At 45.8% G+C, this 15,034-nt stretch overlaps 1 protein-coding gene across 1 annotated transcript in view; it reads right to left on the reverse strand.

The window, feature by feature from the left end:
- Positions 1-7,323, reverse strand: part of LOC119161438 (uncharacterized) — a 102,071-nt gene extending 94,748 nt beyond the window's left edge. The window contains exon 1 of the mRNA XM_037413899.2: positions 6,944-7,323. Within this exon, the coding sequence (XP_037269796.2) occupies positions 6,944-7,060 (117 nt within the window). The 5' untranslated portion in view covers positions 7,061-7,323. The remainder of the gene's footprint in view (positions 1-6,943) is intronic.
- Between the last annotated feature and the right edge of the window lie 7,711 nt (positions 7,324-15,034).

Below are 15,034 nucleotides of genomic sequence, written 5' to 3' on the forward strand. Positions count from 1 at the left end.
GGCAGATGTGAGGCCATTTTCAAGCTTCAGAAGTCATGTTCATCCTCGCGAGATGAACCGGTCCATTTTATGCCCCAGATTCTCCTACGTAGTGCCCCACCTGCAGTCGCATTATTACGTATCCTAGCTGCTTTTTTTATTGAGGATAATCGTGTTCCTTGTTCCGTTGCAGCAGTGTTTGTGACGGGGGGGGGGGGGGGGGTGGCCTTTGTTTGAAAACTTGAGTAGTCGCAAGAAGGAAGAGGGTGTAAAGGAATGCTGGGCATTGTTAGCATTGAAGTACCCGCTCGTCTTTGGAAAGGTCTGATCAGATAGAAATACAGTTACCTATTAGTCTGAAAGAAAACATTTGATGTGATCATATAAAAATGCAGCAGAAGCGACAGACAAACGTAGAGACACATGAAACGTTCGATATTACGAGGAACCGTTTAATTTACAACTTATCTTGCTCAGGACAATGCGTTACACATTGAAGCTACTCATGTCAGCAGTTACGGGCACGTAGTGATTCAAGACATTGATAGTAACACGGAAATAAACTCTGCTCCGCCTATGATTTTTTTTTTTTAGAGTAACATTTCGGCCACATGTACACGCGAATGGCTGTTCACTTTGCTTCCGCGAAAACCACGCTTGACCTCGCGTTCTCTGCGCGAGTGCGACTGTTAAGCGAGCTTTGCTTGTACCCTGGACACGTGCTAGACAGAGCTTGCGCGTCTTGTGGTCGCCACCGCCACTCCCCTCCATGGCTATTGAGGTCGCTTCCGCTGGTCAGCCATAGGGTTAAGCGGCGTGGTCCTAACGACCCCCGCGCGGCGCCGCTTGTCTGCAGCGAGGCTCGAATTGCGTGAATGAGCAGCCAACTTGGACGTATCGTCTTAGCCTACGCTGGCACAATCTGCGTCCTCGTTGCACAAGCTTCTTTTTTTCCCCTAGCCTCAGCGCTGTCGTTATCTTCAACGAGTTCCAGACCCGCAGCCCGCATACGTGCGGTGAGTGTGACCTTTTTGGGGTGTGGAGACACCCGCCAACGGCGCCAATTCCTCACGTCGTCACTCGCACGCAGTTGCCCCGCCTATCTGGCCGCTTTTTTGGTTTCATCATTCGACCATATCTTCTTGTCACTATGTAACGTTTGACTTTCTCAAGGCTCCGTTGTCGTCAGCTTTCTTTTCTTTCTTGAACCGAATCCTCCTTCTACTGGTCCGACATGATGCAACGAGTTCTGGCTACAAGACAACGATAAGCGTCCATTTTTATTTTCTTTCTACACATCAGCGTGCCTTGCTTTTCTGTAGTACACGAGGGCCAGTTCATCCAGAAGAAAAAACATAGAAAGAAAAACAGCAGCCTTTACTGCCCCGTCATCAGTCTTTCAGCAAAGCTAACGTTCGCGCCCCTTGCTAAGCTTCAGTTACATGCGCGGTCGCACTTTGTGACACTGTGGCGTGTGGCCTCATTTAGCTGTGATAACGTAACTGTAGTGCTTTGCTTAAGAAAAAAAAAAGCTACACGGCAAAATTGTGTTTCCTTTATATGCACGCCTAAGGTTGCACAGTGTTTCTCTTCAGGTAAAGGTTCGTGGCAGCGCACCTGCTCTCCCTATAATGTAAATGTAAAGGCTGACATTGCGTCCCCCCCCCCCCGAGTCTCTGCTCCCCATTCTTTTATGTCACTGTATGCGGCTGACTCTGCACTACCCCCTTAAGTGACACCCCCTGCCCCCTCCCCCCTCTTCCCACCCCGCCCTCCCTGCGGGCACGCCTATGTCTGAACATGCCCCGTGAGTTCTCAGTAGGCGTGCTTCCCACCACGTCTCAGTCAAGATTCAGGGCACACCCATTAACTTTAGCGTGTGCATCGCTATTCTGTGTTATATCTAGCTTTCTCTCGTCGCACCCCTCCCTCAGAGTTACCGTCACCCTGCAAATCTGCTTTACCTGCAGTACTTAGGCGCCACAGGAAAAGTATTTCTTCACGAAGCGCAGTTTTTTTTAGTGCTTCATTTTTGTTGGCATTAAATATATTTACGTCAAAAACGTATGCCTATGAAATAAAAAATGGAGATCCAGTGGTAGCAGAGGTAGTAGACGTATTCCTGCAAGCTTAACTACGTGATCAGCCAAGAAAGTATGCAGTGCGCCACTTGCGCTCATATAGTGAATACCCCGCTGTGCGCGCACAATTACTTTTCATATGTTTCGCAGTGTCCCCATATCTGCAGCTATCACTGATTGAACGAAACTGGCCAGAGGCGAAGCATGTAGGGATTGGCGTTTCTGCTCCGTTAACGTTAAACATAGGACGGAGTAAAGCATGTGGTGTTATATGACATATTTCTTCGACGAGGCACCAGTGGTGCCAAGCCTGCAACCGCGCATGCAGGGAAGAGTGTATCCGCTACACTAACAACGTCGGAAAACTGCTTCGCAGTTCAGCTTACCCAAAAGTGATTCTTCTTTCTTTCTTCTTCTACCTCTTCCCTACATGGCCGGTTTCAGTTTCCTGCGGCATGTAAGGAAGGACGTCTCTGCTCTGGTAACGTCGTCAGCTATTTGTTGGCCTGACCGTCACCTTCTTCATTTTTAGTGCACCGGTAGCGAGTGGTGGGATTTAGTCATTGTGGCGCATACCCGTTTTTATGACGGACCATGACTACATGGCACGCCGTGATGACAGGAGACGCCAACAAGCCTAGCCACTAGGGTGCTTTCTAGCCTAGCCACTAAGCACATCCCTTTAGACAGCCAATCACACTTTAAGGGTGGTTATGCAGGTATGGGCAACTCTAGAAGAAGCCACGTCTAGTCACTGATCTCTACTAGAGGGAGCTCTATGCCACATCGAGCGCGCGCAGTTGAAGCCACCGGAAGGCGCCGTTGGTGTACCGGAAGCAACTGCTATGAACAGTCGCCTGCTGCGAGTGCGAGGGCTTGTCTCTTCATTTTGATGAAATACAGGCGTGTAGTGAAATAAACTTTACGAATCGACTAAAAATGTCGCCGCGATGACATTTTACGCATAAGACCCTCAAAATGATACTCTTTTTTTACGCATTCTGCGAGGAAATAGTGGTAATTGACCACTTTTTTTTTTACCAATGTGTGTTGAAGGTGTTTGGTTTTTTTTTTTTGATATACAGTTTTCCACGCTGGAGGCCTCAAATATGCAAGGAAGTGGGTCTGTAACTTAATGAGGGACAACTGGACACCGTCTCCAGAAAGCAGACTTTGCAGTGACCGTTTGGCATGCAGAGTCATGTTCTGACCACTCGTTTCCAAAAACTCATCTTTGAAACGATGCCATCCCAACGTTGTTTTCGTTCCTGGATCACTGACAAAAGACAAACTTTAGCCCTCCTGGCTACCATTGAGCTCATTCCTTTTTTCTTTGTAAAAACATGCCATGACGATGTTTTCTCTGTCGACTGACTAATGAGTAATTGAAACGTTGTACGTAACAGCAATGCGCCGTATTCAGATGCCGTTGCTACGGCGTCTGTCACTTTTTGTGTAGCGTTAGTTGGCATTCCCAATGATGCCTAATCGCAGGGTTTGTTGCGTGCACTAGTTGTAAATTACAGCAGCCCGCCGTATTCGCACTGCGTCGCTACGGCGTCTGTCATTTTTCGTGTAGCGTTGGATGACCGCGAGGATGTTATATTATAAAAAGAAAACGCAAAAAGTGTGATTACAACAACTGCCACCAGACAATGTTTGAATTACACGTCCAAAACGACCAGAAGATGCTAGCTTTCGTGACACCGAAGGGAGCGTCGGGTGGCTTCACAAGCGCCTGCATGAGAGAGTGGAGATGCGTCATCCAGCCTTTTTAATGGGAGGGCAGTGCGTCTATAGTCACCGCGATTCCAGTATCACCTTATGGCGTTCAGTCCTAGAAACATTCACAGTCATTTAAAACTATAAGGATACTTTCAAATTACGCGTAGACTAAATATCTAAGTATATCAAGACAGGTGCGTTTAGTTCACAAGGCACAAAAATCTCCGGCTACTGTAGAGGCTTAGCAACCATCAAAAGTACGACTTCACTGGAACACTTGTGAAATGGTAGCCATGGTTATGTCACCTAAAGGAGAACAGTGTTAATAACAGTACAAGTAGTTGCAATAGTGTACTTGGTTCTTTTTTTATTACCAGCCATTTTATGGAACGTGTCAGTTGCGGAACAGATAAACCACTTCAAATGGTGTGGTAATTACGCTTAGCTCCGTAACACTTAGCCAGCAAGGCGTCAACTGCGGCGCACAATTGGATCCTCTTTTCGTTGATGCGTACAATGCGTGGCTGCAAAGTTAGAAAGTCTTTCTTGAGCAATGCTGCTGGCACCGATATACGACATTCCCTCATTCGTATGCTCTCGCAACCGCATTTCTGCCCCTTCCACTGCCAGACATTCTGGATATCATTTGTCACCGACACTCGAATTGCGTGTGAGAACTCGGTGCTTATTAGCCAAGTGAGACATCGTAACTGCTCGTTAGGGCTGACAAACCACATGAGCGATCATGCATGCCCACTTCTAGTGTAATACAGTGGATGGTATGCACGCAGCTACCAAATTGAGAATAGAGGTTGAGTAGAAATTGACACAATGTTCGCACTATTTGCGTGACATGTTAGCACGGAAACGCAACTTAAACGATGTAATAGTATTTTGCACCCACATTTGCTGCGTTTGGTTTCGTTGGATTTACAGCCTCTTTCAGTTTTCGCGCCTTCAGCTCAACACTTCTGACAGAAAGCGAAAGACAGTCGGTAAGATCTAATCAGCACGAATGAATTCTCTAATTGCAAGATAGTTCTTTTTTATGTAAAAGCGAGCGCAGATTGAATCAATGATTAAAAAAAACACTAGCCCGCATGTGCATCCTGTTCAATAAGGTTCATTTCAAACAAGTAACACTACTTTAGAGGCTAATTTGTTGAACGCTTCCAACTCATCAGTTTGTATTAGCACAGCTACACGGATGATCTTCTTTTTATTGCATATCTCTCTTTCATTTTCTATACCATACGCTGTAGCATAAAATCATCATCTAATGCGACCCATCATTTGAACGTGCAATGCGTACATCTCAGCGGCGCCATTCGCTAAACACTCTTAGCAATCAGGGCGTGGTCGGTAAGGCATTCACATTCGCGCGTCTCATAGCATTTTTTTTCTTTCAGTACATAGTATAGTACAGAAATGAAGCGTCTATCGGTGCCGTATGCTGTAACGAAAGCGCCGGTAACCGTAAACAGCTGATAAATGATTGCATGGGTAAAAAACAAACGAACAAACGAGCCCCTCTGGCACGTTCGCAATATAAAGTGAGAGTAGGAGAACGGATCGCGTAGGTTTCCTCCCAAGGAAATCTAGGCGTGTGCCAGCCATATATATTCGCTTTTTCCGGGCTGGTTGACGACGAGTCCTAACGCAATATGTCTTCAGAGCAGTAGTGGGCAACACTTAATTTTTTTTCTTTATCCCTTCTTCTTTCTTTCATCTCGTTATAGCAAGCGTTCGTCTTACACGCTCCTCAAGGTCCTATGTGGGATTCGAGACGGCGCGCTTCTATAGCCCGGGCTGATGTAGTCTGCCCAGGCGTCAGAGATGCTTCCTACGCGTATTAGTCGTACATTACGCTTTAAATATGAACAGTGCTTAGGCAGAATAACTACACTTATCGCAACAACTACATCTTTCGCATTTCTTATAGCCTGCAAATCTTCACATCATTTTTTTTGTGTGTGATGTGCGACAAAGCTAACATTTTGTTCGTCGAGCATATAACTGCAATTTCGATTCCTTTCATCGTTGTTTGTGGCGTAAGTAAGTGCAACCTGTTCCGACTCCGATTCAACATATTTAAGGGTTCACTCTATTAGGAGCCTGAGTCTAACGTGTTGATTATCATTCTGAGCTTGCTTTGTCGCAAGGCAAACGCACATACAGTGGAATCATTCCAGTTATTTCTTAACACATACGAATATCTGTCAATACGATTTGCACAAGTGTATATGTTAATGATAGCTAAAACTCAAACGAAAAAAAAAAAGCTCAATGAAGCTATGCAAAAAATTTTAAAAAAATGTACAATTATATGATACGTTATGAGATTATGCGTGATAGTGACCACAAACACAAAACAATATATACAGTTTGCATAGAATAAAGTAGAAAAAAACGGGAGCAGTATTGTCTTACAGACAAATACGGCCAAGAATATGTCTTTGAAGTATATGCTTTTTTATTATGTAAACGAAGCTACGAATGAACACTAATTTCTAAAACGCGTTGGATATCGTGGCTCTTGCTTCTGAACTGAAAGAGAAGAAGAAAAAAAAAGAGAGATAGAAGCGAGATTTCACTGAAGCTGCATGGTACCACCACAGCGCAACTATCTAGGCTTTTTTCCTCGCACTGAGCTGAAGCCTCCAGCCGGAAGTTCCGGATCCCACTGCCTCTTCCAATATGGCGGCCTCGTGACGACATCGCACTAGGAAGCGCCCGACGCTTTTTCTCGCTGATCGGGTGTGGTAGCCTGGATGCCTTTTCCCCTCCCCTCAATGACGCGCGCCGCGGCGGAACGGCTTGGAAAAGAGCGCTGAGCGCAAGCGCTGCCTCAGACGCGCATCGCGGGAAAGACAACACTCTGGAAAAGCGCTCGCGGAATTCTTCACACGACTTCGACGTGCGGACGCGTGTTAATTCTCACGCTCTTCTAGCGAGAGCTAGTTTATTGTCGTGGAGAGAATACCGAAGCAAGTGAAACGAGCAACCCCGCCACCGGTCTACCTCAGCGGCAAAAAAAAAGTGGGGGCCAAAAGAAAAATGCGGCACTTGCACCGCTTTTTTCTTTGCGTTCGAAAAAAAAAAACGTGAAGGAAGGTGAGACCGGTGGCGTTTCGCTGAGAGAAGAAGACAACACTCACCGCAGCGTCGGCGCCGGACGGCAGGTGTAGTAGCAGGACGAGTGTGAGGCCGAGCGCAGATGCGGCAGCGGTCAGCCGCGGCGGAGCGCCTTTGTCCCTGCCGGGGGGCCTCGGCATGGTCTCGCGCGCTTGCTGGTTGTCGCGCCTCCCTCCCCCGTGCGCAGGACCTGTGGCTTTTTTACTGGGAGACCGCGTGTTCTCTGAGCGAACGCGTCGTGTCTGTGTCTTAGCGGCGCACTACCGAGCAGCGGCCGCGCTGGCAGCCCCGCTGTGAGACCTCTCGCTGCTGTCGGCCCAGTCAGCGACGGGCCACCATGCTCCGCCGGCGGCGAGAGTGTGCCTCTTCCGCTTCTCGAAGGAGCACGTGGGCTGCGAGACGTGGTATCCGCCCTCCACCCGGACCACGCCACGCACAAGCAGCGGAACTCCACCGCGGGGACTATTTTTCCGGAGGCGGGCGCCCAAAGACGCGTCTCCAACAGCTGGCCTGCATGAGCGTAATGTCCGTCCGTCCGCGTGTTCGGTTTCGCGGCAGGACCTTTTGCTTCTATCTTCATTCTCATGCTGCACCTCCCCCCCCCCTCCCCGCACACACACCCCACCACACACCCCGCAAGTCGAAGCCCCCCCTTACACGCCCGTTTTGCTTCTTAACTTGTTCTACTTTTGCTTCGTGTTGCTAGTCCAGCAGGCCACCCTCGCCGTCTTGTGTGGCAACGGCCAGTGTAGACTTTCAAAGAGGACAGCCCACGGCCGGGAATGCCGCTAACCCTTAGCAGGCCCCGGAGTAGTTTCATTGAGAAACGGTTCCTTATCCGCATCCAGACTGGCCTTGAGTTACGTTGTGTGGGAAGCAACGGAGCCCCTCGTCGTATACTTGCGGCATCCAAGGCTCTGGCCAGATAAAAGAAACGCGTCATCACTTTTCTTCGTTGCTCTGGATGTCCTGTGACAAGGAATCCTCGCGCGATATTGGGGTGCGGCGGATCCGGCTAGTTTAGATCCCTAGTATAAAAAAAAAAGTTTTCAAAATCGTTACCCAGCAGTAATTTGTCCTTGATGAGCAAGCTTGTATACGTGAAGTGCTTACGAAAGAAAACTTTTCCAGCGTTATTATTGCATTTCTTGATATATATAACGAAAAAAAAAGAAAGAGTTCAAGGACTGGCAAGGTAGGCACTTTGAAGGATGAGGTGTTTCTGACCTCTAGAAGCGATAACAAGCATAGCCGTTAGAAGCCCTGAGTGTAATGAACGTATTCATCACATGGCAATATATTTCAAGAACCCGTTTTATTTCAATAATTGAAACCACTGCTTCTGCGGTGTAAAAGAGATCAGGAGAAAAACAGAAAGTTGTAATATTTTAAAGTAACTTTTCGAGTACCATAAGCACCCGCTAAGATGAACCTGGTTTAGCCGAATCTTCGGATACACGAGCAATGTGTGAGAATTTTCGTTGTTTCTCTTAGGCGCTGTTCAAAAAGAGGAAAGCTAAATGAGACGAAGATGACCGATTATTCTTTTAAAACTCAACAGTCGTTAAAATTGCGATCGCAGGCTTGTTATTAGTAGATGAATTCAAGGTTAAAGTTATATCTTCTATTCTACGTCCACAGCTGCACGAAGGCCTGCCTCTCTTGATGATCTTGAATTTACCCCATCTTGGGCGAGCTGATCTTCTGGCTTACCAAGTGTCTTCTCGCAGTAGTAGGAGTGTCTTTGGTATTTTTATATAGTAGTCTGCTCTCGAGACCACAGGCGATGACTCTTGGGAGGCTACAAACTAATTCTTATCCGAATCTCGCTTTCATGATGATGATGATGATGATGATGATAAACGAGGTTTAACGCCCCGAAACCAACGTATGATAATAAGAGGTGCCGTAGTGAAGGGCTCCGGAAATTTCGACCACCTGGGGTTCTTTAACGTGCACCTAAATTTGAGCACACGGCTCTACAGCATTTTCGCCTCTATCGGAAATGCAGCCGCCACAGACGGATTTCGATCCCTTGACCTGCGGGTCATCAGCTGAGTACTTTAGCCACTAGACCCCGACGGCGGGGCGAATCTCGAAAACTCGAAGTGTTGCGCAAGCTGAAGGGAAAAAGAGAAGGAAGACAGGAAAGAGCACAGAGTACCAACTACCAATCTATCAATCTCGTTTTCATGCCTATACGACGGCGTGCCCGAAGATCTATGAGAGGTGCGAAAGCTTGGTTTCAGCGCGACTTTCAGTCTCTGCAGTTGGGATATCTCTGTCGAGTTTGTGACTATCTGCGGTTCAACTCGAACGTATCGGCGCTGAAAATTCAAGCTATAGAAACCATGGGCGTATCCAAGGGGGGGGGGGGGGAGGGTTCAATCCACTCCCCCGAAAATTTTCAATTGTGCTTGCGTATGCATGCACATACTAGTACACATACAAACGCACCTACGAACATACTTCAAGTATACCTGAACCCCCCCCTCCCCCCCGGAAAACATTTATTGCTACTCTAGTTGTTTGAGAAACACACTCTATCATCACCTGGCTAAATCCTAACAACCACCAAGAAGATAAAATATTTGACTTCAGGATCGTCCAGTTTCGCTGTTTTAAGCCTCGCGTCAATTGGTGAAGTTTTTGCCATTTTTTCGCGTCAAATGTCTCAGATCATGAATTGATTTATATAGAGCAAGTATCTCCTCTCAACCCGCCTACACGAACCGATCGTAGTTGCTCAATATGCATATCTAATTGTACGCGTTTCGATGAGTGCGTAAAGTTGTGCGTACCCGCTTTCATGACTAAAAAAATGACCTCGTCCCATAGTCGTACCAGCTGGGAGGGGGGGCGAGAGGGGCGCGAGCCCCTTACTGGGAAGAGTTGTGTGGTCTGAGCCCTCCCCCCCCCCCCCCCCTTCACTTTTGACAGTGGTCGCTCTTGGCTGCAGATTGGGGAACCAACAAGTAGGGCGAAGTTTTCCGTCACAACAGTAATAACTCAATTATGTTCTAACCGGAGAAGGAAAATGTTACGAGGCAGTGTTACAACATGGTGAAATTTTGGTAATATTTCCGCTATGTTGATTTTTCTTGTAGGTTCTTTGCGGTGCGGGTCGCCTACGCGACAATTTCGCGTCTTGCGCTGTAGTATTGCAGAGGAGGCAAGCGCTGCACAGGGACCCCATAATATTACATCACTTGTTCATGCTTTTATTCTCCTGTGACTTGTTATTATTGTGACTGTTATTCTGCTGTGACTTGTTATTCTGCTGTGACAAGGAAACTTTTTACGGACTGAAAAATATTTTTTCTCGAAAAAGGGTATATCATCACCGCTACTGCTCCGTCGAAGCTGTTGCGAGCCGACGAGTGTGACGAATCGTTTGTGATGTTTAAGTTCTTCCGCACTGAAACGCCAAAAATTGCTTCGGCTTTAGTCTCTGATAAACCTGATCAGCCTTGCTTATGGTAATTTGGAAGCTGGAGCTATAGAGGCAGTAAAACGCGAAAGTAAAACGCACTTTTACAAAGGTAATTGAATATTTATTGTATATTGATAAATGAGGGTTTGCCGAATGTATGTTTTGGTGTTTGGCAGCTATAGCCCCGTTTAACGTTTATATATGTGCCCTCGTTGACGCTTGGTACATCTCCACCCCGGCGACTAACATCCATGATAAATTCATTGAACAAACTATTGTGGTAACTATAGATGTTAACCGCCAAGCATAATTAGAGAAAGAGAGAGAGGCGTGATAGCAAGATGAGCATCACATATTGGACATGGAAAGTGGGTTAAGGGCGCCTGTCCTCAGCGTCGGCCTTTTAAAGTGCGATTGAACGTCGTGGTATTTAATAAAGTGCGTCGTGTCACCTCTGTGTATGCGAATTCATATCAAAGTGCTAGCGCGTCAATGAAGTTCTCCCTCACTATATATATATATATATATATATATATATATATATATATATATATATATATATATATATATATATATATATATATATATATATATATATATATATATATATATATATATACATATATATATATATATATATATATCAAATAAGCATATATATATATGCTTATTTTATGGCGTCCTTTTTAGGTTGCAAAATAAATGCTCAGTGGCCTTGTTGGTCGCGCACAGCAGGGGTGGTGTAGCAGATACAAAAATCAGAGGAAGTAGTGATGTTCTCCTTACGGCAGGTGGACTTCCTTCATGAGTGTCTGCGATGAGAGCGACTTCGCCTCGCGACAGCATCTGCTTCTCGCAGAGTTGATTGTTCCCTAAAGATTTTCTTCAAAATCGGTACTTATACGGCCTTTGGACGCTCTTTTGATGAGGCGTCTTGAGACCCTTGGCGATTTGTACTACTACAAGCTTTAATTTGCAGTTTCCAGTAAAATATGTGGCAGCACTAAAGAAGCATCTTGAAGAACTTGCACATACAGTGCGTACGTGACCATATCTCTGATCTTTTCAGGACTGAAGCGGCTAGAAACAAGGGCCGCAGAGCATGTCGGAAACGACCAACCTTGACATGCCACAGAAAACAGTCACTTTTAGGGGCAATCTTTACGCATCAATACTTTGTACTTGTGGTATTAGAATCCTCTTATTCGCAGACAGATTCTTATTCGAGATAACCACATACATCAACGTCATATATGACAGATGTAGTAGCCTGTTTTCTTCGCGGTGTGGCCGTACGAACATTCATGGCACCAAGGACATTGGGTACTGCAGCGCTCAGAGTCCAACATTGATGCTTGAGTGACGTGCACTACTGCAATATAAAAGAGAGAAAAATAAATAAAAAAAAAAGACAGGGAGGTTAACCTAGAAGAACTGGTTTGCTACCGCGTACAGGTATGGGGAAATAAGGGTCGGAAAGAAGATAGTGATAGAGAGATATAAAATAAATTAGGAAAAAATACACATGCACACACATGCAGGGCATTCGGGTCACACTCATTCGGAGAGGCCAGTTGAACGAAAGGAGCGCAGGAGGGCCTTCACAGCCTTCTACTGCGACATAAAGTCCTGTCGGTAGCGCAAGAATCTTTCTTCCGAAATAGTCTGGTTGTCCAGTTGGTCTAGTGCATTGCAGAGTGACTGTCTCTGCGAGCAGTGCTGTGGGCATTCGCAAAGAATATTCCAAGTGGTTTCATCACTGCCGCAATGGTCACATGCAGCAGTGTCGGCTATTCTTATGCGGAACTTGTACGCATTGGGAAATGCGACACCCAACCATAACCTGCACAACGTAGCGTCTTGTCAACGAAGTTCTGGAGGAATTTGAAGAGTGAGAGTTGGGTCTAAGGTACGAGATTGATGGGAGCAAGGCTCACAGCTCTTCGTGCCGCATTGCAATTAATTAGCGATCAACAGTCACAAAAATGGACAATTTTCAGTGACAATTTTCAGTAAACAGAACAAATTCAGCGAATTGACCATAATGTACAAAATAACTTTTGGCTAAATTTTGGCTCAATTCTGACAAAGTGTGACGATGGGGCGAAATTCCGAATAGAGACGATTCTTTTTTGATCATCTCTAACCACATTTGAGCTCAAAAATGCAATATCGACCTTGAGATCGGAAGTGACAAGGGGAGGAGGGGAAAGATTGTAGTATCGTGCCTGGGTCAGCATAACACTGCCTAGTGGGCGCAGGTTGCCTAACACTGCTATAGAAAATACCTTGAATATGCACCATGCAGTATACATGAAGCCCTCTTGTTCAAGGTGAATGTTCACAGTAATCTTGTGACGCTACGCCATTCCTTCTCTTCACCTGTTCCACGATGTGTCGTCATCGTCATCATCATCATCATCATCATCATCAGTTAAAACTGTGTGGAAATCACCATGAAGATGCTCCTCCTCCTGTCACCGTAATCTTGCGATGCTACGCCATCGTTTTTCTTCACCTGTTCCACGATGTGTCATCATCATCATCATCATCATCATTAAGTCATCATCATCATTATCATCACCCTGACAACGCCCTCTGCAGGACAAAGGCCTTTCCCACGTTCCGCCAGTCAACTCGGTCTTTTACAGACCGTAATGTTCGTGAAGCGTCAATTGGGGATGCAGTGATGGCTATCCAATATCATAAACATTACTAATGTACTCCAACAATACAGCCGTCACGTTGGGTTAAGATCAACTGTCGGTTAGCGCAATGCACTGAAGATGATTGACAGTTTATATCAACCAATGAATGGCACGAATAGAGATTGGTAATTTTAATTCGAGATCGTTTAATTCGAGACCAGTGCATCTCAACGAAGTGAATGACGATGTGTGGACGAAGCTATAGGTCCTAAGGTTCATAATGTATACGTTGAAGTCACCGAATATAGTGTAAACGGTGGAGAGATGGACGGACGCACGCACGAAAGATGACCACATGCAAGGACGGACGGAGAGGTGGACGTATGCACGGATGCACGGACGGACGAACACCCGGATGGACGGATAGACAGGTGTACGGACGCGCTGACAGCATACGAACGGACAGACCGACGGTGCAAGTGATCATGTATTGGCTGTCGTATATTTGCTTACACATAAGTGTTACAGTTACACATAAAATGTTTTAGTTTTCATAATGCAATTCTTCGCTTTCTGTTCTGGTTTTGTGGGGCGAGATGGAAGACAACTAGGTTGGTTCTAATGAGCTTCGCCCTTAAAAGCTGGCATCGGCAGCGTTGACCCAACGAACGCATTTAGTGAACATCATGGTCCCAGCAAGAATTGAACCCCAGCATTCTGCGTGGCAAGCAAGTATTCTACTACAGAGCCAAGCCAGATATCGGAATTGCTTTTCTAGAAGACCATAAAGTCAGTGCGTACAACATTTTTACATACCTTTGGCATCATTTTGTAACATTCCACTCAATAATAAATTATAACAGTCACCATCTCTCCGAATGCTTCGCATAACACCGATTTCCAAGGTACGTGAGATCTGCTGAATTGTTTTGTTTAGTACCGCTGATCGTACGCTTATTTACATGTTTGCCTCCCTGTGTACACGCTAGATATCATCCTGTGTGCTTCTTTCTTTGTCTCATTTTTTTTTCGATGGTAAGATGTGCTTAATTGTAGTTGAATTAAGGCTTGAGACATTAGCACGCCAAACAGGTCGAACTTTCCCTCTTTTTTTTTTTATTCTCCCTGACCAAATTCCAGTGACCCCAATAATCGCATCAGAGATTACCACAGTCAAATCCAGTGCTGGTTGATGAAGACATGCGCTAGAAAGGCGAGGACACTGTTGCGATGCTTCGGTCTCCTACGAGTCATGACACCCAACAGATCGCTGTAAAGTAAGCTGAATATTTCGGCAGGTCCAACTGCCCTTCAACTTTCCGGTCATCTAGTGTTTTCAGAGCTTCAGTAATCAACGTGGCTTGACCACGGCCCTCTCCAATGCCGTGATTCCGCAGTCGAGTATCAGAGCGCTGAGGTCATGTAGGTCAGAGAAACTCCGGCTTCAGTAACCTGCCTACTCTTGCGCACTTGCAGTGACCATATTATTTCTCTCTTTGCCGTATACCTAGTGCGAAATAGTACACCGGACGTTCGTCTGGTTAACCTCTCAGCCTTTCCTTTTTCTACTTTCTTTCCCTCTCTCTCTCTCTGATTTCGTTCTTAATAAGGGAATTATATGGAGGCTAACAGTAATGAAACGTAAAAGAATGTAAGCTTTCAACGCAAAACTAACGCAATAGACTTGACACAAGGTATTTCACGCTTCGCGTTACGTTAATGGCGCCTTCATAAAAAAAAAAAAAAGAGGAGCTCAAACGAACATGAACGCAAGTGCCCATTGCCAATGGCCAAAGCTAACTTCACTGACAGTGTCCTACATCTTGAATTATTTGAACTTCTCTCTTTCAAGTTATTTTAGCGCAATAGAAGATGAATTAACCTTTTTTTGTGGGGAACAGTATGTGCCACTCAGGGTCTGTCTTCTCTAACAGTACAGCATTAACGTTGCCCGCCACGGGGGCCACATATGGTGCTCATGATGACTCGATATTGACATGGAGACCACGCCGTGTTAGCCGCATATCGATAGA

This window comes from Rhipicephalus microplus, chromosome X, assembly GCF_043290135.1.
Source record: "Rhipicephalus microplus isolate Deutch F79 chromosome X, USDA_Rmic, whole genome shotgun sequence".
NCBI lineage: Eukaryota > Metazoa > Arthropoda > Arachnida > Ixodida > Ixodidae > Rhipicephalus > Rhipicephalus microplus.